This window comes from Narcine bancroftii, chromosome 2, assembly GCF_036971445.1.
Source record: "Narcine bancroftii isolate sNarBan1 chromosome 2, sNarBan1.hap1, whole genome shotgun sequence".
Classification (NCBI taxonomy): Eukaryota; Metazoa; Chordata; class Chondrichthyes; order Torpediniformes; family Narcinidae; genus Narcine; species Narcine bancroftii.
This window is the reverse complement of record NC_091470.1, coordinates 159,299,748-159,324,970: the sequence shown is the minus strand read 5'-3', so window position 1 is coordinate 159,324,970 and position 25,223 is coordinate 159,299,748. Positions and strand designations below refer to the sequence as shown.

The window sequence follows — 25,223 nt, the reverse complement described above, 5'->3', positions numbered from 1 at the left end:
AATGGGGTTCCACTCAGGAACATGATGCCTCAGGGCAAGAAGCTGTCTTGAAAGTCTGTTGGAGCACGTTGCTCTTTGAGACTTCTTCCTCGATGAGATGAGGGAGAAGAGAATATGTCTGGGGTTCAATGGCTCCTTCACTACGTTGGCTCTTTCTAAGGCAGCCAGAGATGTAGATGGGGTTTGCTTTGAATTCTGAAATGCATTATGTTTTTCTTCCAATCTTCAGTAAAGCAGCTCCCATCCCACACTGTGATGCATCTAGCAAATAGTAGACCTGTAGAAATTATTGAAGGACAAGGGAGACATGCCAAACTTCCTGTTTTCCAAGAAATGAGAGACATCAATGTGCTTGTCCCAGCTCAGGACATTGGAGATGTTTGTGGATGGCATCAACATAGCTTAATCTGACTTAACAAAGGGCAGGTGTGGGATGGAACAGTAGATTTCAGGATGGCGTTTCATTCACATTGTCTGGCAGTGAGATAAACTACTGGCTGCTTAACAGAACACAACTTATTTTACTTGTGAAATTAGGTTCTTTAAATATCAGACAATGTGTCCTTCCTCTCAGTGATGAAGAAGAAAACTGATTGAACAGTTCATACAAGCCCTCCATGCCTCTACAATTTATTAAACCGCATTTATTTTTGTACACAGTGCACTTCATAATGTTTGGGACAAATCACATTTTTCCTTTATTTTCCCTGTGCTCCATAATTTTACATTTCTAATCAAACAATTCACATGTAATTAAAGTGGACATTCTAGAGTTTGCTCAAGGTTAATGTGCATATTTTGGTTTGAAATTACAGCACTTTTTATACATAGTCCCCTCATTTCAGGGCACCATAATATTTGGGACATTTGGCTTCACTGGTGTTTGTGAGTTGGTGTTTTATTGGTACAGGTATAAGAAAGCTAGGCTGGCTTTGAAGATTTTGATCACCTTTGGAGTCTGTAGTTGTCATTTTTCAACACGAGGACCCACTACAGTTATGCCAATGAACGTCAAAGAAGCCATTATGAGGTTAAAAAACAATAAAACAGTATCAGATATTGGCCAAATCTTAAGATTACCAAAATCAATGGCTGAGAAGAAAGAGCGTACTGGTGAGCTCAGTAATTACAAAGGTACTAGTATTCCAAGAAAGATTACCACTGCTGAAGACAGAAGAATTCTCATCATAATGAAGAAAAAAGTCTCCAACCGCATGTCCGACAGATCAGAAACACTCTTCAGGAGGCAGGTGTGGATATGTCAATGACTACTGTCTGCAGAAGACTTCATAGACAATACAAAGGCTACACTGCAAGATGCAAACCACTAGTTAGCCACAGATGGTCAGATTAGTTTTGCCAAGAATTATTTAAAAGGGCCTGCAGGATTCTGGAAAGGTCTTGTGGACAAATGAGACCAAGATTAACCTGTATCAGTTTTGACAAGAGCAAAGTGTGGAGGTGTAAAGAACAGAGTCCTTGGTTTATTGATCATAATGACAGATTCATCACAGTCAATGGATTTTGGCAAACATTTTGAAATTAACTAGCGACTTCAGAGAAATTCCTAAGACCATCAGATTTCTGCCTTCACATTCTGTTGATTTCTTTTCAGATAATTATGTCACATTTTCTCTTCAGGTAGCAGACATTGTCCTTCAGAATTGAAGGTAAACACTTACAAAGGGAAATTTGAAAACCTATGGGTTGTGTCATCTTTGCAGGTGGAGATGTGTAATGGGTGCTCTGTGATGTCATTGCCATTGTGATGTGGTTTCAGTGGAAATGTGAATTTATTTCCACTGGTATTTCCCTGCACAAGTGATGCCATTCAAATCAGTAGAATGTTGGTGGCCTTTTTACCAATGTGACCTGATTTCAGCAAAAATGATCAAAATGACCAGAATTGGCTGATTAAAGGTGGGTAAAGGTAATAAGGGAATAACTAGTCTCCTATCCCATGAGGTACCACAAGAAACAATATTAATTTAGACTTGTTCTTTTTGTATAGAAGAATGTTTTGTTCAACATTTTTAGTGGAGATTCTTGGTTTCTTGCTCCAGATGTCTGGAGTGTGTCTTTTGAAAGGGGCTGTAAAGTGGTCATAATTTAGAACTAATCTTTTTTAAAAAAACTCAATTAAGCTCTTCCAGAAGAATTGGGACAATTCAGAATTGTTGCATGCACTGATCCAATTTAGGAGAAGTGCATTAGGTACATCAGTGATGTTTCAACAAGTCCGTGGGAAGATCAGGTGACCAGCGAGCCAAATTAAATCAGATTTTGCTTTATCTAATATCTTGGTCAAGATATTGCCAGGGCATCAATTGCCATCATTTTCACAGGCCTGATTTTAACAAGAAAGCAAAAAAATGATGAAGGAGAAATACTTACTTTGACATCAGTGGAACAAGTCCAATGGAAGAGCTCATCCAAGGAAATAATTACACCGGATAAATTTTCCACCCGCCCCCCCCCCCCCAAAGGTTTTCTTCCTGGAAAAAATAGGGGGATTAAATGATGGACAACCAAGCTGAACACAAAGATAATTTCAGATTTGCTGCATCACGTAGGAAGTTGTAGAAACATTAACTATTATTGAATTTTGCATGTTTAATCATATAATGATGCTGATACTTTGCATTAATTCAACTGGCCTAAAAATGTTTTGCCGCTGATTTTCATTTGTACTCCGCATCTGATGCCTCTCATGTCCAACAATAGTCAGCCAGCAAGGACTCTAGTGGCCTTGATACGCTTTTCCATGGTCGCAATGTCCTTGCAAAACTGTTCACCATGTTTGTCATTGACTGCACCAAGATCAGCAGGGAAAACGTCCAAATGCGAATGCGGAATCTTAATTTTCAATGACATGTTGCACTTCATAGTTTTGCATGCTTAACTGACAAGCATGCATACTCACACTTTGACTAATACACGTGCATAAAGGCATTCACCAAGTAATCTGCACACCAGATTTAGCCCAATGCATATATTGTTATTTTGAAAGTGTATGTAATTATAGCCCCACTTCCACAAAGAGTCCGAAAATAAATGTTCACATACCATCTTGTACCCTCCTGGGAGATGCGTGGAAGGAAGTGTTCTGCAGCAAAAAACATTTTGTTAGTTTAGTAGCAAAGCTAGAAGGAATGTGCAGATGGAGGAGCTTTTCTCAAAGCTTGATTGATAGCAATATCCCTGAAAGGAGGGCTGACAGGATAACAGAGAATAAAAATTAAATGAACAAAAATTGAAAAGTATTGCTTTCATAAATTCGGTTAATGAATTATAGATTTACAGGGTTATCTTTCCCAAGTTCAAAGACAGGCCATCTTGCAGAAAATGCCAATCTGCTTTGTCAATCCCACAATTGGAATTGAATAAAGTGTGCAAATACTTCAATGTGTTCAATGAAGCTCTAAATATCAATGGCATTTGGAACTTGAAAGAAATTGCCTTTATGATAGCTTTGACTGAAGTATGTTTGTTAAAGTGACTGAAGTTAATTTTACAAGTTCAATAGCTACACAGGGTCAAAACTGAGAGGTTACTTTATAAAAAAAAATATGTAACAGCCAAGCACTAACCAGAGCTGAGTACATGCTGGCTCCTTTCTATCCCAGCACAATAAGGATACAAGGAGTGATATCTTGCTGTTTGAGCTGATAAGGACAAGCAACCCACATAACATGTTAGGAATGGAAAGAGCATACACTCATTATATGTCCCATTTGACAATCATAAAAAAGCATAGCACAGAAGGCAATTAGACTCATCTTAACAGTGTGACAGGAACATCTTAAAACTTATCCTAATATTCTTTATTGTTCTCTACATCAACTATTTATCTGAACATTCTGTAGAAGAAAGAATGAGTGATTTCTTCCCAAATTATTTCCAGTCTTAAATAAGGCAATGAGGGAAGAATGAGGAGCTAATATTCAGAAATACTAAAGACACATTAAGGAAGGTTAATCTCAAACAGATTATTGGCAGGATTAAATGATGCAATAAAAATGCACATCATAGATAAAGGTCAGGGGATCAATGACAAAATCAGAGAGTTGCATGGCATAGAAATGAGTCATTAGGTTTGTCAAGTCAATGCCAGCTCCAAGTCATGAAATCTTATCCGTTCTATTTGCATGTCCCACAGCCATGCAATAGATTCCCTCTCAAGGCCTAACCAATTCCCTGTTGAATTGCAAATATAATTTTTACCGTCTTACAATCAGCAAATCGAGATCATAACTACTTGTTGAATATTTTCTTCACACACCCTCCTCGATACATTTTGTCCAAAATATGAATCATCCCCAGTGCTTGCACTGTCCACCAGTGGGAATTGCTTCCTTCTAAACCAGTCCTGATCTTGTCCTTCTTCTTAGGCAATCACTCGGAATTGAGATGGCTTACTTCCTCTCCAGATCTGTGGGTTCTGAGGTGTCTGGTGAGATCAATGCAGGGCCTGCAGACTCTACAACAGGTGTGGCAGAAGTCTTGATGGAATATATGGGTGAGAGGTGTAGAGTTCCTTCCACTGTTTATGCTGGGCTTTTGTGTTCTATCAACACATGGACAGTTCTCAATGCCATTCCATGTACACCTAGGCCAATTTTAGTGTTCTAGGGTCAGGATTCCAAACACTAGATCGTGTTCTCTACCAGGTAACTTTCCATTAAATCTCTTCTATGGCACCTACGTCCTTCCTGCAATGAGACAACCAACACAATACTCTAAGGGAGATTTAATTGGACTTTTATAGATCTGTGACATGACCTCACAGCTCTTGGGCTCCCAACTAATGAAGACTAGCAGATCATATGCCTTCTTCACCAAGGCAACCTTGAGAGATTATGGACCTGGACCTCAAGATCCATCGGATACTCCACACTGATAAGAATCCTGCATTAACCATGGACTATGCCTTTAAGTTCAACATACCAGATTTCAGATATATTGTCAGAGTACATACATGACACCACATACAACCCTGAGATTCATTTTCCTGCAGGTGAGCCACTTATTGGAGTTGAAAACTATTCAACGTACACATGTAAACAAATAAAGATATGTAAACAGATAACCAATGTAAAATACTGTGCAAAAAAAAATCAATAAAGTGCACAAGTAAGTCTTTAAATGAGTCCCTGATTGAGTTACTTGTTGAAGAGTCTGATGATGGCGAGGTAGCAGCTGTTCCTGAACTTGGTGGTGCGAGTCTTGAGGCATCTATACCTCTTTCCTGAAGACAGCAGCAAGAAGAGCGTGCTGCAAAGTGCATCACTTCAAGCTTATCCGGATTGAATTCCATCTGCCACTTCTCCACCCAACTCTGCAGCCTGTCTATATCCCATGATAACCTACAGCAACTTGCCCCACTATCCATAACTCCTCCAACCTTCCCACACCTATAATTTTAACTGATCCACGTAATATATCCCTGCAGAATGCCACTAGTCACTGACCTTCAAGCAGAAAATATTCCATTTACTACCACCATCTGCCTTCTGCAGGCAAGCAAATTCCAAATCCAAGCAGTCAAGGTTTCATGGATCATGTGCCTCAAGACTTTCTGAATGAGCCTATCTTGGGGGAATCTTACAAATGCTTAACTAAAATCCATATAACACCACATCCGCCACCTTGCTTTCAACAACTTATTTTGTCACCTCCTCTAAAATCTCAATAAGACTTTTGAGGCATGACCTACCCCTCACAAAGTCATACTGACTATCCCTGAGAAGACTATGGTTCTCAAAATGCTAGTAAATCCTGTCCCTTAACAATCGTCTCCAATATTTTCCCCACCAAGACACACAGGTTTATAATTTCCAGGTTTCTCCCTTTTCTCCTACTTTGTCAGTGTTGTGCTAAGTTGGTAGGTTTCCACTATTTTTCAGGTAATGCCCATTCCCTTATGTGCAGTGGTAAACACATTTATAATATCTTAAGGTTTGGCCTCCAAAATTTCACATCTACATACTGTAGTTCAGTGAGTAAAGTGTCAAAATGATTATCAGCTCTGCCTGGACATCCCTGAAGTTTGTGCAGAGGTTTCCTTATCCTCTGCCATTCACATTTCTCACTCACACTTGCTCTTGCATTTTCTTTCTCACACACATTTGTCACTCACTCACATACCAATTCATCCTGTCTCACTCACATTTCTCTCCCCTCACATCACTCTATGACATTCACATTCTCCTCAGACTTTTTCCTCACATTCTGCCTCGTTGTCTCGCTCACTCACCCTGTCTCACTCACACTCATGTACTTTCTCATATGCACTTTTCCTCACTTGCTTCCAATTTGTCCCATACACACACATATAGTCTCGATTTTTTATATCAAGCCTTTTTTCTCTCTCATCCTATGCTTAATATTCCATGTCAGTTCATATTTTTGTATCCGAGTTTACACCTGTATTTCTTGGATCTGAACAGGTTGAAAGGCTTCAAAAAATCCAACAGTTACAGACTGAACCAAGCAGCAATCCAGAAGCCATGGAGAAGGTCACACCACCTTTCAAGTCTTCTAACTTCAACCTCAGTGTGAGTACCTATTAGCTGGGTCAATGATATACAAAAGTAAATCCAATAAATCTAATATTTGATGGTGAAATTTGACCAATAAAAAAAATGACCTTTCAATGATTCTGATGCAATCCAGCTGTTCTACTTCCTTTGGCGTATTGCAGGTCGACTTGGATCTTCTTGTCCTGAGACTCCAGTCATTAGGCTCATTATTCCTTGGTTTTATAAAGTTTTAAACTTGCAGACTAGAAGGGCCAAAATGGCCTGTTTCTGTGCTGTAATTGTTATATGGAATGAAAATTCAACCCCAGCCAGCTCTGGACTTCCCATGATTAGGCTCTCCTTTGATCTGTAAAGAAATTGATCGACTTTTAGTTTATATTAGAGGGCCTACTGCAAAACCTTGAGTTGTAAAATCTAACCTTAAGTCACAGCACCAAATCTCATTTCCAGAAATGAATGAACCAAATCAATGCTATAGTTATTTTTATCTCTACACTAGAGGGATCCAGCTCAACAATTGAATAGCCAGCAGCAACTTTTAATGGATGTTCCTCTCCCGTCTGTTCGGAAGGAAAAAAAGCCTGATGGGCCTTCACATACATTTACTAAGGTAAGGGTGAAGTAAGTCTGCTTTCCTAGACTGTGCGCATATATACATATATATACATTAAGGTTCATTTGGATTGCTAATTGTGGTGCAGCACTGTAACCTGTGGGATTGTGCAATAACAAAAGAATAAGTTTAATATTCCTCTGCATTTCATTTGTAGTAAAGGTTCATACCAGTTTTTGTTTCCAAGCAGGCTGAAAACTTTAAAATATTCAACCATTATATTCTGAATAAAGAAGCAATCTACTTCCTCCCATCCATGACTAAGGACATGTTGGTCCTTGCACTCCATTCATGCTCTGCATGGTAAAGATCAGTTGGAATGTTGGGCAGCCCCAGTGGCAAATGGAACTTAATCTGGATGTGTGAGGATATACGGGTCGGACCTTGGGGGAAAATTGATGAGCAGATGCCCTCGAAATACAAGTCCACCGAACCCGGAGAGTGGCAGCACAGGTGGATAAGATGGTGAAGGAGGCATTTGAGATGCTTCTCTGGCTGTGGCACAGAAGGCCTGGGATTTCATGTTACAACTTTAGAAATACATTACTGAGGCCACAAATGAAATATTGTGGGTGCAGTCTGCTTACCACACCACAGGAAGGGTGGGATTACTCTGGAGAGGGTGCAGAGGAGGTTCACCAGAATATTGCTTGGATGGGAGCACTTCAGTTATCAGGAAAGACTAGTTGGCTGGGTTTGTCTTTCCTGGAGTGAAAGAGGCTGAGGGGTGACTTGATAGAGGTGTATAAAATTATGAGGGGGATAGATCAGTTAAAAGCAAAATTCTTTTACCCACTCTTGAGTATCTAAAAGGGCATGTGTTTAATACGAGGTGGATGGCTTAGCATGAGGGGGGCCTTCGACCGCAATTTGCCAGCAGTCTGTGTGGGCCCTTTAGCCACTGAGCCCCTTACTACTCTGCTGCCGTGGTTGCCTCATTTTTCTCCTCGGGGGGGGGGGGGGGGGGGGTGGTTTCTAGCACCCTGCTCCCATGGAGTCTCACCCAATGTTGGCTCACCTGCTTCCTCAGCACTGTCCCTCTCAGACTTTTAATTCCCTCAATGTCAGACTGCCTTCTCTGAGACACCAGTCAGAGATTTTAGAGAAGTGGCAGATAACCCAAATTAAAGTGTCTTATTTAAAAGCTAACACAAGGCCCCAGAGAAGCATTTGTGTAACCAAACTGTTCTTGGTCAAAAACAAACAAAGCAATGTGGGAGAAGACTACCACTGTAACAGGAGAGCAGACAGGCACTTGAAGAGCAACCATCAGCCTCACTATTCAGTGTCTGAGCAAGTTAGTTGGCTCAGCACTCCCAGTTCTGCTTGGTTTGACCCCAGTAGTTCCAGAGGGTGCTGGGAAAAGGCACATGGAAATATCCCAAACCCATCTGGTTCCTGCAGCCCCACAGCAGCTGGCAAATGCATCTCCATTTATCCCTCCAATCCACCCCAAGTACATACAGGATGTCTATAAAAAGCATATAATTTGCTGGAGAAATTCAGTGGGTGGAGCAGCATATGGATGACTCACCAGCTGAAAGATCACTCTATGGTAATGAGCTCAACAGCCAGTGACATTGGGACTATAATGAGAAAGGATTGTGATTGAACTCAGTAAATAAAATTAGTTTGGTGGGGGTCAGCCTCCTTACTAGCTACTATACTGAATATCAAAATAATGAGGCCTTGTAACAAAAATCATTAAACAATTGAAGAAGACCGGAGAGCCCACCTCACTGACAAAAGGCAAAGGAGGAAAAACCCAACACCCAACCCCAACCAACCAATTTTCCCTTGCAACCGCTGCAATCGTGTCTGCCTGTCCCGCATCGGACTTGTCAGCCACAAACGAGCCTGCAGCTGACGTGGACTTTTTACCCCCTCCATAAATCTTCGTCCGCGAAGCCAAGCCAAAGAAGAAACAATTGATATTCATACAGACAAAAAACATTTAGAAATGGAGAAAAGATACTTTTCAAACTAATAAATCCAAGGTTTACAAATCCCATGTACCCCTTCATTGGACTCAGAATGCAGTGGTTGCTGAGGTAGTGCAAGCATTGACAGTACTCTTAAAAAAAGCCTCAACAGATTAAAAAATGTAATGCTCAGCAGGTCAGACACCGTTTATAGAAAGAGAAACAGTCAGCTTTTCAGGTTGAAGTCCGACACAGGATCTTTTAAACTGATGGCCAAACCTATTTCTTTGTTTCGCAATTGCTGCCTTACCTGCTTAATCAAATGTTAATTTATGGCTAGAGGATTGGTTAACAGAGGAGCTTAATTTTCTGTTTGGCAAACTGTGACAATTGGGGTCTTCATACTATTGGATTTCAGCTGTTTGCAATCTATTCTGAGCCTCCACTGCATGGATGAGGTTCTCAATGCCATTATATTTTGTGTATTGTTTTTCAATGGAAAAGACCATTTGGCCAATTGAATTTATGACAGGCTTCATTTCTTTCCCTATAACCTATACTTTCAAAATATATCTAGTAATAGCCCATCTTCCTACCAAACTAGGGGCAATTGACAGTAGAAATAAACTATTAAATGCTGCTCTTCAGGGAGATCTTTCTATCTCATACAAGAAAAGGATGGCAAATAAAATGTTGGCCTTTGTGGTAGAAGAGGTTGAAGTTCAAGAGTAGGCCTTTGATGGAGCTACACATCTATAGGGAACAGAGTATTACTGGGCCTTCTAATATTACACTGAGGGTTGTTTATTTTTGTTCTAATTGAATTCCAAAGTAACAAAGCATAAGGGGCAATTATGCTGGTGAGATAAATCAAACAAAATTGGAGATCAAACACTGATATGTCAATGTCTTCAATGTTTTACCCATGTATTTCACACAAAGGCCATATTAGTAGTTGTTAAAAAATATGAAACTGTGCTGCTTAACAGCAGATTTCCTTGTCAGTGTTGGGAGTGAGGGAGCAGGTTTGGTAGGTCTCAAAGGCAAGGACTCTGAACACAGTTTTGGTAGGGAAGGATTTTATTTACAGAAAGCAAGCGTGGGATATGGAAACTGGTGCAACATACAAGCACTCACACACATATAATTCCATGGGAAAGAAATAGCAGGCAATAACAAATGTAGGGAAAATAGTGTGGGAACAAAATACACACATGCTCATACAATGAACTGGTGCATACGATGATCAAGGAAAAATCACTATGATGTCCCTCTACCCCTTGACTCAGTGGAGACATGGGTCTATGCTACAAAGGACACTAATTAAACACTCCACCCTTTTAACAGTGCATACCTTATCAACAGATTCTCCAGCACGCTTCCACATTTCTTGGCCTGGAGTGAAGCAGGGTGGTCCAAAACTGGCAAAGAGAGAGAGACAATAAAGAACACATGGCACCTTTATAGTGCTAGAGGTTCCAGCCAAGACCTTTAACGGGAACCAATGGCTCGGTTCCAGGAGGGTTAATCCAATTACAATAGCCAATGGCCCAAGGCCAATTACAGGCAGGCTGGAGAGTCCAGTCCATTTACATGGGACCAACAGCAAGGTGTGCACTAATGGGTGGGGTGGAACGGAACCAAACCTTGATTGGCAATTGGTGTGTTCTCTGATTAAGTAGAGGGGCAGTGCTATCACATAACAACCATAACCCTTCCCAATACAGTCAGGTATTCTATGTTCTTGCAAGAATTCTATAGCTCCAAAGTTAAACTTTAAAAACATGTTGTTACATCTTGAATTTATTCATTACAATTAAAACTTACAACCTGCCTCATCCTTAGGGCTTGCTCACACACAACCTCAAACTGGAGTTTGGTGGTGTCACTTTCAAACCAATTAGTGATCCACCTTTTCTGAAAACCTGTCCAGCATCTCCATAGTTTATTGCAATTAACAATCTGACTTTCATTGTTTCTCTCCTTTACCCAGGACAGCCTTAACCAAGACGTGGACTTAGAATCAGTTACTTCAGATATAGCCCATTCAAGTTATGACATTCATCACCCAAGATCAGAGGAACTCCACAAGAGGTACGTGAATAATCTTGAATTACAGGAATTTGTAATCCAGGGTACTAATTTAATATATTTCCTCTCTCAAGAATACTTTTCATAATGCTGATAAACACAAATGTATCAGTTTGGAGTTACCGATAACTAAAAGTAATTCATGTGGATCTGTTCGATCCATTGATTTGAGTTCATATTATTTGGATATGCTGTCACTTTATTGACAGTACATTTCCTTCGCTATCCTTTTTTTCCCCAACATATCCCACTTTCAGAGTCTTCAATCTTTTTCCACCAATATGCTTTGTAGAAAAGATCATTATTAAAAATATTTCCTAATATTGCTTGACTATCTGTTTCTTCTGAGACTTTCTCATTTGGCTATATTCTCAGTGAGTCTATACATTGAAAGCACCACAAATCTCAAGATATGACAGTTCATCCATTGTTTTCACAGATATTTAGTTTCTATCTTCCAATTTTATCATAACCTTTCATCAGGAAGCCAACATTTTTTTTGTTATAATATTTATAAATGTAAGGTGCTATACTAGCTTTTACTGATGCTCTTACAGTTACAGGTTTCTCTAAAATCTCCATCTCCAGATTCGGAGTCATCTAATTGTCTCAAAAAAAATTTATCTTTTTTAAAATTTCCTTTGGAGCCCCACACTTGCTCCATTAGAATTGTACAAGTAAGGCAGCAGAAAATGATGCAAAATAAAAAATCATATTGTAACCACAAAAAAAAACAGTTTAGCATGTCATCAAAAAGTATTTTAAAGTTTCTCCAGCTCTCCCTGTAACCATATCCACCCTGAGAGTATATCTTAAATTATTGTTTCACCCTTGTCCCCAACCACACTCAATGCCTGCACTCCTCAAGGGTGTGTACTCTTCCCCCTTTTATACTCTACCTACATGAACTCCAAAGGTGATGTAGAGTCCTTTGTTTTGTTCTCTGCACTTTTCTTGGAGCTGTCTGAGGGCAAAGACCATGTCAGTGGTTCCTCTGTTTGCGCGAAAGCCGCACTGTGATTCTGGGAGAATATTCTCGGCGACACTAGGTATTATTCTATTTAGTAGAATCCTAGCGAATATTTTGCCTGCAATGGAGAGCAACGTGATTCCCCTGTAGTTTGAGCAGTCTGATTTCTCGCCTTTGTTTTTGTACAGGGTGATGATGGTGGCATCACGAAGATCCTGAGGCAGTTTACCTTGGTCCCAACAAAGCTTGAAAAACTCATGCAGTTTGGCATGCAGAGTTTTGCCGCCAGCCTTCCAGACTTCTGGGGGGATTCCATCCATACCTGCTGCTTTGCCACTTTTCAGTTGTTCGATTGCCTTATATGTCTCATCCAGGGTGGGAACCTCATCCAGCTCTAGCCTTAGGGGCTGTTGAGGGAGCTGGAGCAGGGCGGAATCTTGGACTGAGCGGTTGGCACTGAAAAGAGATTGGAAGTGTTCTGACCATCGGTTGAGGATGGAGATCTTGTCGCTGAGGAGGACTTTGCCGTCTGAGCTGCGCAGAGGGCTTTGGACTTGGGGTGAGGGGCCGTACACAGCCTTTAGAGCCTCGTAGAAACCCCTGAAGTCGCCAATGTCCGCGCTGAGCTGTGTTCGTTTGGCGAGGCTAGTCCACCACTCATTTTGGATCTCCCGGAGTTTGCGCTGAAGATGGCTGCATGCGCGACGGAAGGCTTGTTTCTTCTCTGGACAGGACGGCTTTGTAAGGTGAGCCTGGTGGGCAGCTCGCTTCTTTGCCAGCAGCTCCTGGATTTCCTGGCTGTTTTCGTCAAACCAGTCCTTGTTTTTCCTGGAGGAGAAGCCCAGTACCTCTTCAGTGGATTGCAGTATGGTAGTCTTCAACTGATCCCAGAGGGTTTCAGGGGACGGGTCCGTGAGGCGGGTTGCAACGTCGAGCTTTGCTTTGAGGTTTGCCTGGAAGTTTCCTCTCGCTTCGTCTGACTGCAGTTTTCCAACATTGAACCTCTTTCTGGGGGCTTTATTGTTCCTGGGCTTTGGCTTGAAGTGAAGGTTGAGCTTGCAGCGAACCAGCCGGTGGTCAGTGTGGCATTCCGCGCTAGGCATGACCCTGGTGTGGAGCACATCTTGTTTGTCACTTTCTCGCACCAGGATGTAGTCCAGGAGGTGCCAGTGTTTGGATCGGGGATGCATCCAGGTGGTCTTAAGGCTGTCCCTCTGCTGAAAAAGGGTGTTTGTAATGACAAGTCGCTGTTCTGCGCAGAGCTCCAACAGGAGGCGCCCATTGTCGTTGCACTTGCCGACGCCATGCTTGCCCAGGATTCCTGGCCAGGTTTCTGAGTCTTTGCCGACACGAGCGTTGAAGTCGCCCAGGATGACAACCTTGTCGGCTGTAGGGGTACGTTGGATGAGGTTGCGCAGGTCGGTGTAGAACTTGTTCTTTTCTGCTGGTTCCGCCTGGAGGGTTGGAGCATAGACACTGATGAGGGTGATGTGACGCTTGTTTTGAAGTGGGAGTCGCATGGACATGATTCGGTCCGAGAGGCCTGTCGGAAGGTTTTCGAGTTTGGAGGCAATGAAGCTCTTGACCATGAAGCCTACACCAGATAGGCGTCGTTCATCCGAAGGCTTGCCAGACCAGTAGAGTGTGTAGCCCGCGCCGCGTTCTTGGAGGCTGCCTACATCTGCCAGGCGGACTTCACTGAGAGCGGCTATGTCGATGTCAAGTCTGAGGAGTTCATGTGCAATGAGGGCAGACCGACGTTCAGGTCGGTGGCTGTCAGCCTTGTCTAGCATGGTTCTGATGTTCCAGCATGCTAGCTTGAGTTTGTGAGCATCTTTTGAGGGGGAGGACGTGGAGGGGGAGGACGTGGACCTGTCCTCGGGCCTGCGCAAAGGAGCTTTTAGGTGGAGTGCAGTGCGCGCAGTACTGGCCCCACCCTTTACACCCATGGTTCGTGTGCCGTGGCCGAGCAAGCTGAGACGTGGCAGCGAGGTCCTTGGGTCGTAGGTTTTATATCGGAGTGGCCTTCTCCTATGCAGGTTTCTTACCCGGGCTGGAGGGGCCTGCCTCCCCTCCTAGGTCGGTCCATACTGCCCGGACCGGGGCCGAGGCCGCCGCAGTTCACCCTGTGCCTGGATTGGGGCCGCCGCCTCCCACTCTCTGCCCGGATCGGGGCCTTCGCCTGCCCCACTTGACCGAGGCCGGGGCCGCCGTCTCCCCCTTGCTCCTGCCCGTATCGGGGCCGCCGCCGTCTACCCTTCGCCCGGACTGGGGCCGGGGCCGCTGCTGCTCTCCCTGTGCCTGGACTGGGGCCGCCGCCTCCCACTCCCTGCCCGGACCGGGGCCTCCGCCTGCCTCACTCGACCGAGGCCGGGGCCGCCGTCTCCCCCTTGCTCCTGCCCGTATCGGGGCCGCCGCCGTCTACCCTTCGCCCGGACCGGGGCCGGGGCCGCTGCTGTTCTCCCAGTGCCTGGACTGGGGCCGCCGCCTCCCACTCCCTGCCCGGACCGGGGCCTCCGCCTGCCTCACTCGACCGAGGCCGGGGCCGCCGTCTCCCCCTTGCTCCTGCCCGTATCGGGGCCGCCGCCGTCTACCTTCACCTTTGTTGACCTCACCAAAGCCTTCGACACCGTGAGCAGGAAAGGGCTTTGGCAAATACTAGAGCGCATCGGATGTCCCCCAAAGTTCCTCAACATGATTATCCAACTGCACGAAAACCAACAAGGTCGGGTCAGATACAGCAATGAGCTCTCTGAACCCTTCTCCATTAACAATGGCGTGAAGCAAGGCTGTGTTCTGGCACCAACCCTCTTTTCAATCTTCTTCAGCATGATGCTGAACCAAGCCATGAAAGACCCCAACAATGAAGACGCTGTTTACATCCGGTACCGCACGGATGGCAGTCTCTTCAATCTGAGGCGCCTGCAAGCTCACACCAAGACACAAGAGAAACTTGTCCGTGAACTACTCTTTGCAGATGATGCCGCTTTAGTTGCCCATTCAGAGCCAGCTCTTCAGCGCTTGACGTCCTGCTTTGCGGAAACTGCCAAAATGTTTGGCCTGGAAGTCAGCCTGAAGAAAACTGAGGTCCTCCATCAGCCAGCTCCCCACCATGACTACCAGCCCCCCCACATCTCCATCGGGCACACAAAACTCAAAACGGTCAACCAGTTTACCTATCTCGGCTGCACCATTTCATCAGATGCAAGGATCGACAATGAGATAGACAACAGACTCGCCAAGGCAAATAGCGCCTTTGGAAGACTACACAAAAGAGTCTGGAAAAACAACCAACTGAAAAACCTCACAAAGATAATCGTATACAGAGCCGTTGTCATACCCACACTCCTGTTCGGCTCCGAATCATGGGTCCTCTACCGGCACCACCTACGGCTCCTAGAACGCTTCCACCAGCGTTGTCTCCGCTCCATCCTCAACATCCATTGGAGCGCTTACACCCCTAACGTCGAAGTACTCGAGATGGCAGAGGTCGACAGCATCGAGTCCACGCTTATGAAGATCCAGCTGCGCTGGATGGGTCACGTCTCCAGAATGGAGGACCATCGCCTTCCCAAGATCGTATTATATGGCGAGCTCTCCACTGGCCACCGTGACAGAGGTGCACCAAAGAAAAGGTACAAGGACTGCCTAAAGAAATCTCTTGGTGCCTGCCACATTGACCACCGCCAGTGGGCTGATAACGCCTCAAACCGTGCATCTTGGCGCCTCACAGTTTGGCGGGCAGCAACCTCCTTTGAAGAAGACCGCAGAGCCCACCTCACTGACAAAAGGCAAAGGAGGAAAAACCCAACACCCAACCCCAACCAACCAATTTTCCCTTGCAACCGCTGCAATCGTGTCTGCCTGTCCCGCATCGGACTTGTCAGCCACAAACGAGCCTGCAGCTGACGTGGACTTTTTACCCCCTCCATAAATCTTCGTCCGCGAAGCCAAGCCAAAGAAAGAACATGAACTCCACCTTCAAACTTCCTGACGACACCACTGTAGGAATGAGATGCAATGGAGTCTAATGGCACGGTGCCCAGGTGAAAACCTCTGTCTCAATGTTAATATGGTGAAGGAGAAGGGTCAGAATGGTGCTGGTCAAAAGAGTAAACAGCTTCAAGTTCTTAGGAATTAATATGCCCAATGACATGACTTAGGTCAAGCATATTGATGTGGGAATAAGAAAGTGAACCAATGCCTCTACATTCTTGTTGATTTCACCTTCTTTGAAATTGATGATCTTATTTAATTCCAGATAAATTGCATCCCAAATTACCAGTTTTAGAAATGTTTGACCATATTTAGAGCTTCAACACTGGAGAGAGAAGAATTTGCAAGGATAAGTCTGGACCTCAGGGGAAAGCAAATTATTCAGAAGGAGCGAGGGAAAGTAGACTGGGAACAGCTATATTTGGCAAGTATGACATTTGGGAATCATTTAGAGACCAGTTGATTGGAATTCAGGCCTGGCATGCCCAGCGCGGATGAAATTTGGCAAGGTTTAGGAACTTTGGATGATGAAAGATGTTGTGAAGATGTGAATGTAATCAAAATGGAAAAGAAAATTAATTGTAAGGTTTAAGAAACTGAAATTAGACAGGTCACTTAAGGAATATAAAGAAAGGAAGAAAAGCACTGAAATGTCCTTGGCAAATGCGATGTAAGAAAATTCCAAGAGATTTTATATGTTTGTTACACACAAGAGTAGCTAGGGTGAAGGTTGGACCACCAGAAGAAAAAGGAGAAAATTTAAGCTTGGTGTATGTTAATATATTCTAGTCTATGGCATATTGCTTTTACTTTAGGGATGGAATTTAATCACATTTTAAAAAATGATAGGCTTATTAAAGATAATGTTTTTTGCTGGGAGGTCATGTAAAATAACAGTAATATTGGCATGGGAGTGGGAGGCAGAATTAAAATGGTTTGCCACTGGAAGATCCCTGCCATTGCTGCAGACAGCACAAAGGTGCTCAATGAAACAATCTCTCAGTCTGCATTCCTTCTCTACAATGTAGCAAAGGCCACTTGGAGTGCTCTGCTTCACTTGGAAGGACTGTTTGGGGCCCCGAATAGTGGTGAGGGAGGAGGTGTGGGTGTAATTATAGCACTTCCTGCAGTCACAGGGGTAACTACCATGGGGGCAATTAGTAAGAAGGGATGAGTAGACAAGGGAATCATAGATGAGGCATTTAGGTAGCTGATCAGTACGTTTGCAGACTGCACATAAATTGGTGGAATGTGGATGATGAATAAGGTTGTTAAAGAAACAGCTGTATGTAGATCTATTGGTGATAAGGGAGGAGAAATAACAGATATTAGAGTTTAATCTAGGCAAGTGAGAAGTGGCTGTACAGTCTCTCTGCCTCTTACAATTTCGGTTCTATATTTTATCACTTCTGAACTTTCCCAGCTTCTTTCCCCTTTTGACTGTGAATGTTCACCTATTCTGTTTCAGTCTTTTTATTTTATTTATTTTTTTATTTTTCACACCATAAATCACATTAGCCATGATACACACTTTTTCCTTTTCACACATATACAGTGACATTTTCTCCCCCCCACCTCCCTCCTCCCAACCAACCCCCCCCCACCCCCCCCCCATCCATTTAAGGTATACATTAGGATACATTAAACCAGTCAGACAATGTTGTCACTCAACAAAAATACACCAGAAATTCTACTGAGTCCATTCTTTTCTTTCTTTCTCCTTCCTTCAACTTAGGTAATGATTGTCCCCGGTAGGTTTTCGCTATTGTATTTAATGTAAGGCTCCCATATTTGTTCGAATATTTTAATATTATTTCTTAAACTATATGTTATTTTTTCTAATGGAATACATTTATTCATTTCTATATACCATTGTTGTATTTTCAAATTATCTTCCAATTTCCAGGTTGACATAATACATTTTTTTGCTACGGCTAGGGCTATCTTAACAAATCTTTTTTGTGCATCCTCCAAGTCAATTCCAAATTCTTTATTTTTTATGTTACTTAGGAGAAAGATCTCTGGATTCTTTGGTATATTGTTTTCTGTTATTTTATTTAATATCTGATTGAGATCATCCCAAATTTTTCTACTCTCTCACATGTCCAGATTGCATGAATTGTTGTTCCCCTTTCTTTTTTACATCGAAAACATCTATCAGATACTGTTGGGTCCCATTTATTTAACTTTTGCGGTGTAATGTATAGTCTGTGTATCCAGTTATATTGTATCATACGTAGCCTCGTATTTATTGTATTTCTCATCATTCCAGAACATAATTTCTCCCATGTTTCCTTTTTTATCTTTATATTTAAATCTTGTTCCCATTTTTGTTTAGTTTTACCATTTGTTTCCTTATTCTCCTTTTCTTGCAGTTTAATATACATATTTGTTATAAATCTTTTGATTAACATTGTATCTGTAATCACATATTCAAGGTTACTTCCCTCTGGTAAACTCAAATTGCTTCCTAATTTATCTTTCAAGTAGGATCTCAGTTGGTAATATGCCAGCGCTGTATCTCCAGTTATATTGTACTTATCTCTCATTTGTTCAAAGGATAAGAATCTACTTCCTGAAAAACAATTTTCTATTCTTTTAATCCCTTTTTTTTCCCATTTTCTAAAGGAAAGGTTGTCTATTGTAAAAGGGAGTAGCTTATTTTGCATCAATATTAGTTTTGGTAATTGATAATTTATTTTATTTCTTTCTACATGAATCTTCTTCCAAATATTGAGGAGATGATGTAATACTGGAGAAGTTCTATGTTGTACCAATTTTTCATCCCATTTATATAATATGTGTTCAGGTATCTTTTCCCCTATTTTATCTAATTCTAATCTCGTCCAGTCTGGTTTTTCCCTTGTTTGATAAAAGTCTGATAGGTATCTTAATTGTGCGGCTCTATAATAATTTTTGAAGTTTGGCAATTGTAAGCCTCCTTGTTTATACCATTCTGTTAATTTATCTAGTGCTATCCTCGGTTTCCTCCCTCTCCATAAAAATTTCCTTATTATTTTCTTTAACTCTTTGAAGAATTTCTCTGTCAGTTGTATTGGCAATGCCTGAAATAGGTATAATATCCTTGGAAAAATATTCATTTTAATACAGTTTATCCTTCCTATTAGTGTTAGTGGCAAATCTTTCCAATGCTCTAAATCGTCCTGTAATTTTTTCATTAGTGGATAATAATTGAGTTTATATGGTTGGCCGAGATTTTTGTTTATTTGTACACCGAGGTATCTTATTGCCTGCATTTGCCATCTAAATGGAGATTCCTTCTTAAATTTTGAGAAATCCGCTTTATTCATAGGCATTGCTTCACTTTTATTTACGTTTATCTTGTAACCCGACACTTCTCCATATTCCTTCAATTTCTTATATAATTCTTTTATTGATAGTTCTGGTTCTGTTAAGTATACTATCACATCATCCGCAAATAGACTGATTTTATATTCCTTGTCTTTTATTTTTATTCCTTTTATATTATTATCTATTCTTATCAATTCTGCTAGTGGTTCTATAGCTAACGCAAACAATAAAGGTGATAGGGGGCATCCCTGCCGCGTTGACCTGCTTAAGTTAAATTGCTTTGATACATGTCCATTTACTGTCACTTTCGCTAACGGTCCCTTATATAATGCTTTAATCCAATTAATATACTTCTCCAGTAAATTGAATTTTTGCAATACTTTGAACAAATAATTCCATTCTACTCTGTCAAAGGCCTTCTCTGCGTCTAAAGCAACTGCTACTGTAGGTGCTTTATTTCCTTCTACTGCATGAATTAAGTTAATAAATTTACAAATATTGTCTGTTGTGCGTCTTTTTTTGATAAATCCAGTTTGGTCTAAATTTACCATTTTCGGTACATGCTCTGCTAATCTGTTTGCTAATAGTTTAGCTATTATCTTATAATCTGTGTTTAGTAAAGATATTGGTCTATATGACGCTGGTGAGAGTGGATCTTTCCATTGCTTTAGTATTACTGTAATTATTGCTGTTTTACATGAATCTGGTAAGCTTTGTGTTTCATCAATCTGGTTGATTACATCCAGGAGGGGCGGAATTAATAAGTCTTTAAATGTTTTGTAAAATTCTATTGGGAATCCATCCTCTCCTGGTGTCTTATTATTTGGTAATTTTTTTATTATCTCTTGTATTTCTACTATTCCAAATGGTTCTGTTAATTTATTTTGTTCCTCTATTTGTAGTTTTGGTAGTTCAATTTTAGTCAGAAATTCATCTATTTTCCCTTCTTTCCCTTCGTTTTCAGTTCGGTATAATTGTTCATAGAATTCTCTAAAGTTTTCCTTAATTTCTTTTGTATTATATGTAATTTGTTTGTCTTTTTTCCTTGATGCCAATACCATTTTCTTAGCTTGTTCTGTTTTAAGCTGCCATGCTAGGATTTTGTGCGTTTTTTCACCCAGTTCATAATATTTCTGTTTTGTCTTCATTATATTCTTCTCCACCTTATATGTTTGTAGTGTTTCATATTTTATTTTTTTATCCATCAATTCTCTTCTTTTAGTTGTATCTTCCTTCATTGCTAATTTTTTTTCTATATTTACTATTTCCCTTTCCAACTGCTCTGTTTCCTGATTATAGTCCTTCTTCATCTTGGTTACATAACTTATTATTTGCCCTCTAATGAATGCTTTCATTGCATCCCATAGTATAAACTTATCTTCCACTGATTCCGTATTTATTTCAAAATACATTTTTATTTGTTTTTCAATAAATTCTCTAAAATCCTGCCTTTTAACTAACATGGGGTTTAATCTCCATCTATACATTCTTGGAGGGATGTCCTCTAGCTTTACTGTCAATATTAAGGGTGAATGGTCCGATAGTATTCTAGCTTTATATTCTGTTTTTCTTACTCTATCTTGCATACTAGCTGATAACAAAAATAAGTCTATTCTTGAGTATGTTTTATGTCTAGCCGAGTAATATGAATATTCCTTTTCTTTTGGATGTTGTTTCCTCCATATATCCAAAAGTTTCATTTCTTCCATTGATTTAATTATAAATTTGGTTACTTTGTTCTTTCTGTTAATTTTTTTCCCAGTTTTATCCATATTTGAATCCAAATTCAGGTTGAAATCCCCTCCTATTAATATGTTCCCTTGCGTATTTTCTACCTTCAAAAAGATATCTTGCATAAACTTTTGATCTTCTTCATTAGGTGAATATACATTGAGTAGATTCCAAAACTCTGAATATATCTGACATTTTATCATTACATATCTCCCTGCTGGATCTATTATTTCCTCTTCTATTTTAAATGGCATATTTTTATTAATTAATATAGCCACTCCTCTTGCTTTTGAATTATACGATGCTGCTGTTACATGTCCTACCCAATCTCTCTTTAATTTCTTGTGCTCCAATTCAGTTAAGTGTGTTTCTTGCACAAATGCTATATCAATTTTTTCAGTAAATTTAGCAGTTTCTTCCTTTTAATTTGGTTATGTATTCCATTAATATTTAAAGTCATATAGTTCAACGTAGCCATTTTATACTTTGTTTATCTTCCCTTTCCGTTTTTCTATCATTACCTTTCCTCCTTTTCCATTTCTGTTTTCTTATTTTAAACCCTTTATGAGACAACGTTCCTAAAACATCAAACATTTTCCTTATTCTCCTATTTAAAACTTCTTTAGCCCCCAATCTCCACTTCCCCTCCTCAGTTGTCCTTTATCCCTTGTCAGACAACCACATCTCCCCTCTCCATTTGGGTTTGCGAATTCACTCGCAAGCGTCAGCTGATTTTGCAGTTACCGCAACTCCTCCCCTCCCAGCCCCCCCAGAAAAGATTTCACTTTTCATATGTAACAAAGGTCACTCTTTTAGTTCCCTCCTTATTCCCTCTATTCCATTTCCTTCCCTTATTAATTCTTGTCTATACTATCTATATTTTCCTCTAAATACGGATTCATTTACGTATGCACATTATACATATATACACTTATACCTCTTTACCCACATACATATAAATTGTGGTCATTTTTACTCTCATTACACGTCTTCATCCCTCAGTCTATTTTGTAATTGTTCTGCAAATTTTCGTGCTTCTTCTGGATCCGAGAATAGTCTGTTTTGTTGTCCTGGAATAAATATTTTCAATACCGCTGGATGCTTTAGTATAAATTTATACCCTTTCTTCCATAAAATCGCCTTTGCTGTATTGAACTCCTTTCTCTTCTTTAGGAGTTCAAAACTTATATCTGGATAAATGAAGATTTTTTGCCCTTTGTACTCCAGTGGCTTGTTGCCCTCTCTTACTTTTTCCATTGTCTTCTCCAGTACCTTTTCTCTTGTAGTATATCTTAGGAATTTTACTAAAATAGATCTTGGTTTTTGTTGTGGTTGTGGTTTTGAGGCCAATGCTCTATGTGCCCTTTCTATTTCCATTTCTTGCTGTAGTTCTGGACATCCTAGGGTCTTAGGGATCCAATCTTTTATAAACTCCCTCATATTCTTGCCTTCTTCATCTTCCTTAAGGCCCACTATCTTTATGTTATTTCTTCTGTTATAATTTTCCATTATATCTATTTTCTGAGCTAACAGTTCTTGTGTCTCTATAGCTTTTTTATTAGATTCCTCTAATTTCTTTTTTAAGTCCTCTACCTCCATTTCTGCTGCTACTTCCCGCTCTTCCATCTTGTCCATTTTCTTTCCCATTTCTGTTAAGGTCATATCTATTTTATTCATTTTCTCTTCTGTGTTGTTTATTCTTCTTCTTAAATCATTAAATTCCTGTGTTTGCCATTCTTTAAATGACTCCATGTATCCTCTAACAAGAGAAAGTATATCCTTTATCTTGCCTTTCCCTTCTTCTTCTATTTCACTGTACTCTTCCTCTTCCTCTTCTTCTTCCTCTGGGTTGGCCATCTGTTGTTTCTTTGTTGCCCTTTTCTTCTCTTCTTTCTTGTTTTCATTGTCTACTGTGTTCTCTTCTTGCTGCAGATGTTATGCAGCTGTCGTTGCCGGCTGTGGAGATCGACTCCGCAGCTGGTCACCCCTCCCGTCGGTGTATTTTTTTTCATGCGCACCGCGCATGCGCGGTTGCGCACTTTTACTCGGCTCAGCGAGCCATTTTTGTAGTCCAATTTCTACCGACCTGAGGGAGCGGGTTTCTCTCTCCACCGCGGGCCTCTTCGAACAGGTAAGGCCTTCTCCTTCTTCCTCCGTTGTCTTCTCTTCCTCTCTTCTTACCGTTGATTTCAATTTTTCTTTTTTTGTCGCCATCTTCTTTCCACCTTTATATTCTCTTTTCTTTAACTTTTATTTCTGTGCCTTTGTGTGTTTCTTTTTTTTGACTTTTCTGGAGAGGGCTGGAGTTCACCGTCCGGCCACTACTCCATCACGTGACTCCTCTCCTGTTTCAGTCTTGATGAAGTGTTTACATCTGAAATGTTGACTGGCCATTTCTACTCATGACTTGAAGAGTTTCTCCAGCAATTCTTTGTTTCCTCATGATTCCAGTTTAACTCGTACAATAGAGTTGAATAGAACTGTGATTTTTCTATCCAGCTGACGGTTCTGTGATCCCTTGTACAAGGTGCCCAATGAGAATAAGATCAGACGGGCACTCTCACAAAGTTAGTTATCCTTGTTAAAGTCATCAATATGTTAGTGATTAGGAGACAACAAAGAATTCACACATCCGAAGCGGAAGGATGAACACTTTAACATTAAAAGGCAGATATGGCTTTGTGTTCCAGATGCCACCATGAGATCAGTCAGCTTGAAAACAAGAACCATGAGTTGCACCGCAAGTTGCATAAACTGCAACAAGAACTTGAAGAGGTAACATTGAGGAATGAGTCTCTTGAATCCACTCTGGAACATTACCGGCATCGCTCAAAAGATGACAAGCATGGTACAGACTGTGAAAAGGAAGTACTTCGAGCCAAGGTTAGCCTGAACAGAAAATGAGAATTGATCCCTCTTGTGCAGATTGAGAATGATGGAGGGTTTGTAATTTATTGCTTCATTTTATAAAACACTTTTTAAAATTCAGATCTGTATTGAATAGACTTATTTATAACATTCTTTCTGTTTTGTGCCTAAATGAATTTCTTCAATGTGTCAACCTTCGCTTTGGATTTGACTGTCTAACAGTGGGAGGTCAAATCCTCCTCATGCAACCTTTTTTGTTGGGGGGGGTGGGGGAAATAAAGTTAGAAAATTGGTTGTTTTTGAAAAATAATCCCAGTGAGAATGCTAATGAAACACAAGATAGGAACCTCAAATTGGTAAAGGAAATAATTTCAGCACCTTTTCCCTGAAAAATAAATGACTAGCTATAATCCATTCGTAAGATTCTTTGAATTGCCAGTCCTGTGGCAGCCACTCTTCAGATTTTTACTTTTGCTATAGGCAGGCAAATGTATGCAAATCTAATGAATTCCAATTCAAAACTGATACTGAGACTTGAGGGTGCATGAGGAGGAAATGTGTCCAGTAAAAACTTAAGGGACCAAATGTGCTAGAAAAACACATTATCTGTGTATGCATCAAGAAATCCAAGTTGCAAGCAAATAAAAAGACATTTGTTGATTCTCTTGTATTGTGTGTTTACTTTTTCAATATATTCCATAAGCCTTAAGGGAGTGGGAACCATCTTCCAAGCTTGTGGAGGTTTAAAAATTAATTTTTCGATTTGTTTTTTTTCCCTAAAGGCCTTGTGTCTTATTTTGTAGTCAGATTTCCTAATGGATAAATAGCAGATACTTTGGTTTCTCCCCCCCCCTTCACTTGATCATGTTTAACAGGAGACATTTCGCCCAATGAGCCTGTGCCTCTCATTTCGCCCAATGAGCCTGTGCCTCTCATTTCGCCCAATGAGCCTGTGCCTCTCATTTCGCCCAATGAGCCTGTGCCTCTCATTTCGCCCAATGAGCCTGTGCCTCTCATTTCGCCCAATGAGCCTGTGCCTCTCATTTCGCCCAATGAGCCTGTGCCTCTCATTTCGCCCATTGAGCCTGTGCCTCTCATTTCGCCCATTGAGCCTGTGCCTCTCATTTCGCCCATTGAGCCTGTGTCTCTCATTTCCCTCATGAGCCTGTGCCTCTCAT

The 25,223-nt window shown here is 41.1% G+C and overlaps 1 protein-coding gene across 6 annotated transcripts in view; it reads left to right on the top strand.

The window, feature by feature from the left end:
• Positions 1–25,223, top strand: part of LOC138754530 (coiled-coil domain-containing protein 30-like) — a 112,094-nt gene that overhangs the window by 40,268 nt on the left and 46,603 nt on the right. For 4 of the 6 annotated variants that reach the window (XM_069918920.1, XM_069918919.1, XM_069918917.1 and 1 more), the window contains exons 7-10: positions 6,450–6,557; positions 7,042–7,152; positions 11,071–11,171; positions 23,868–24,060. In XM_069918920.1, coding sequence (XP_069775021.1) covers positions 6,450–6,557; positions 7,042–7,152; positions 11,071–11,171; positions 23,868–24,060 — 513 coding nt within the window. Of the gene's footprint in view, positions 1–1,783; positions 1,921–4,391; positions 4,490–6,449; positions 6,558–7,041; positions 7,153–11,070; positions 11,172–23,867; positions 24,061–25,223 lie in introns of those variants that run through there. The other 2 variants (XM_069918922.1, XM_069918918.1) reach the window with 2 other exon arrangements.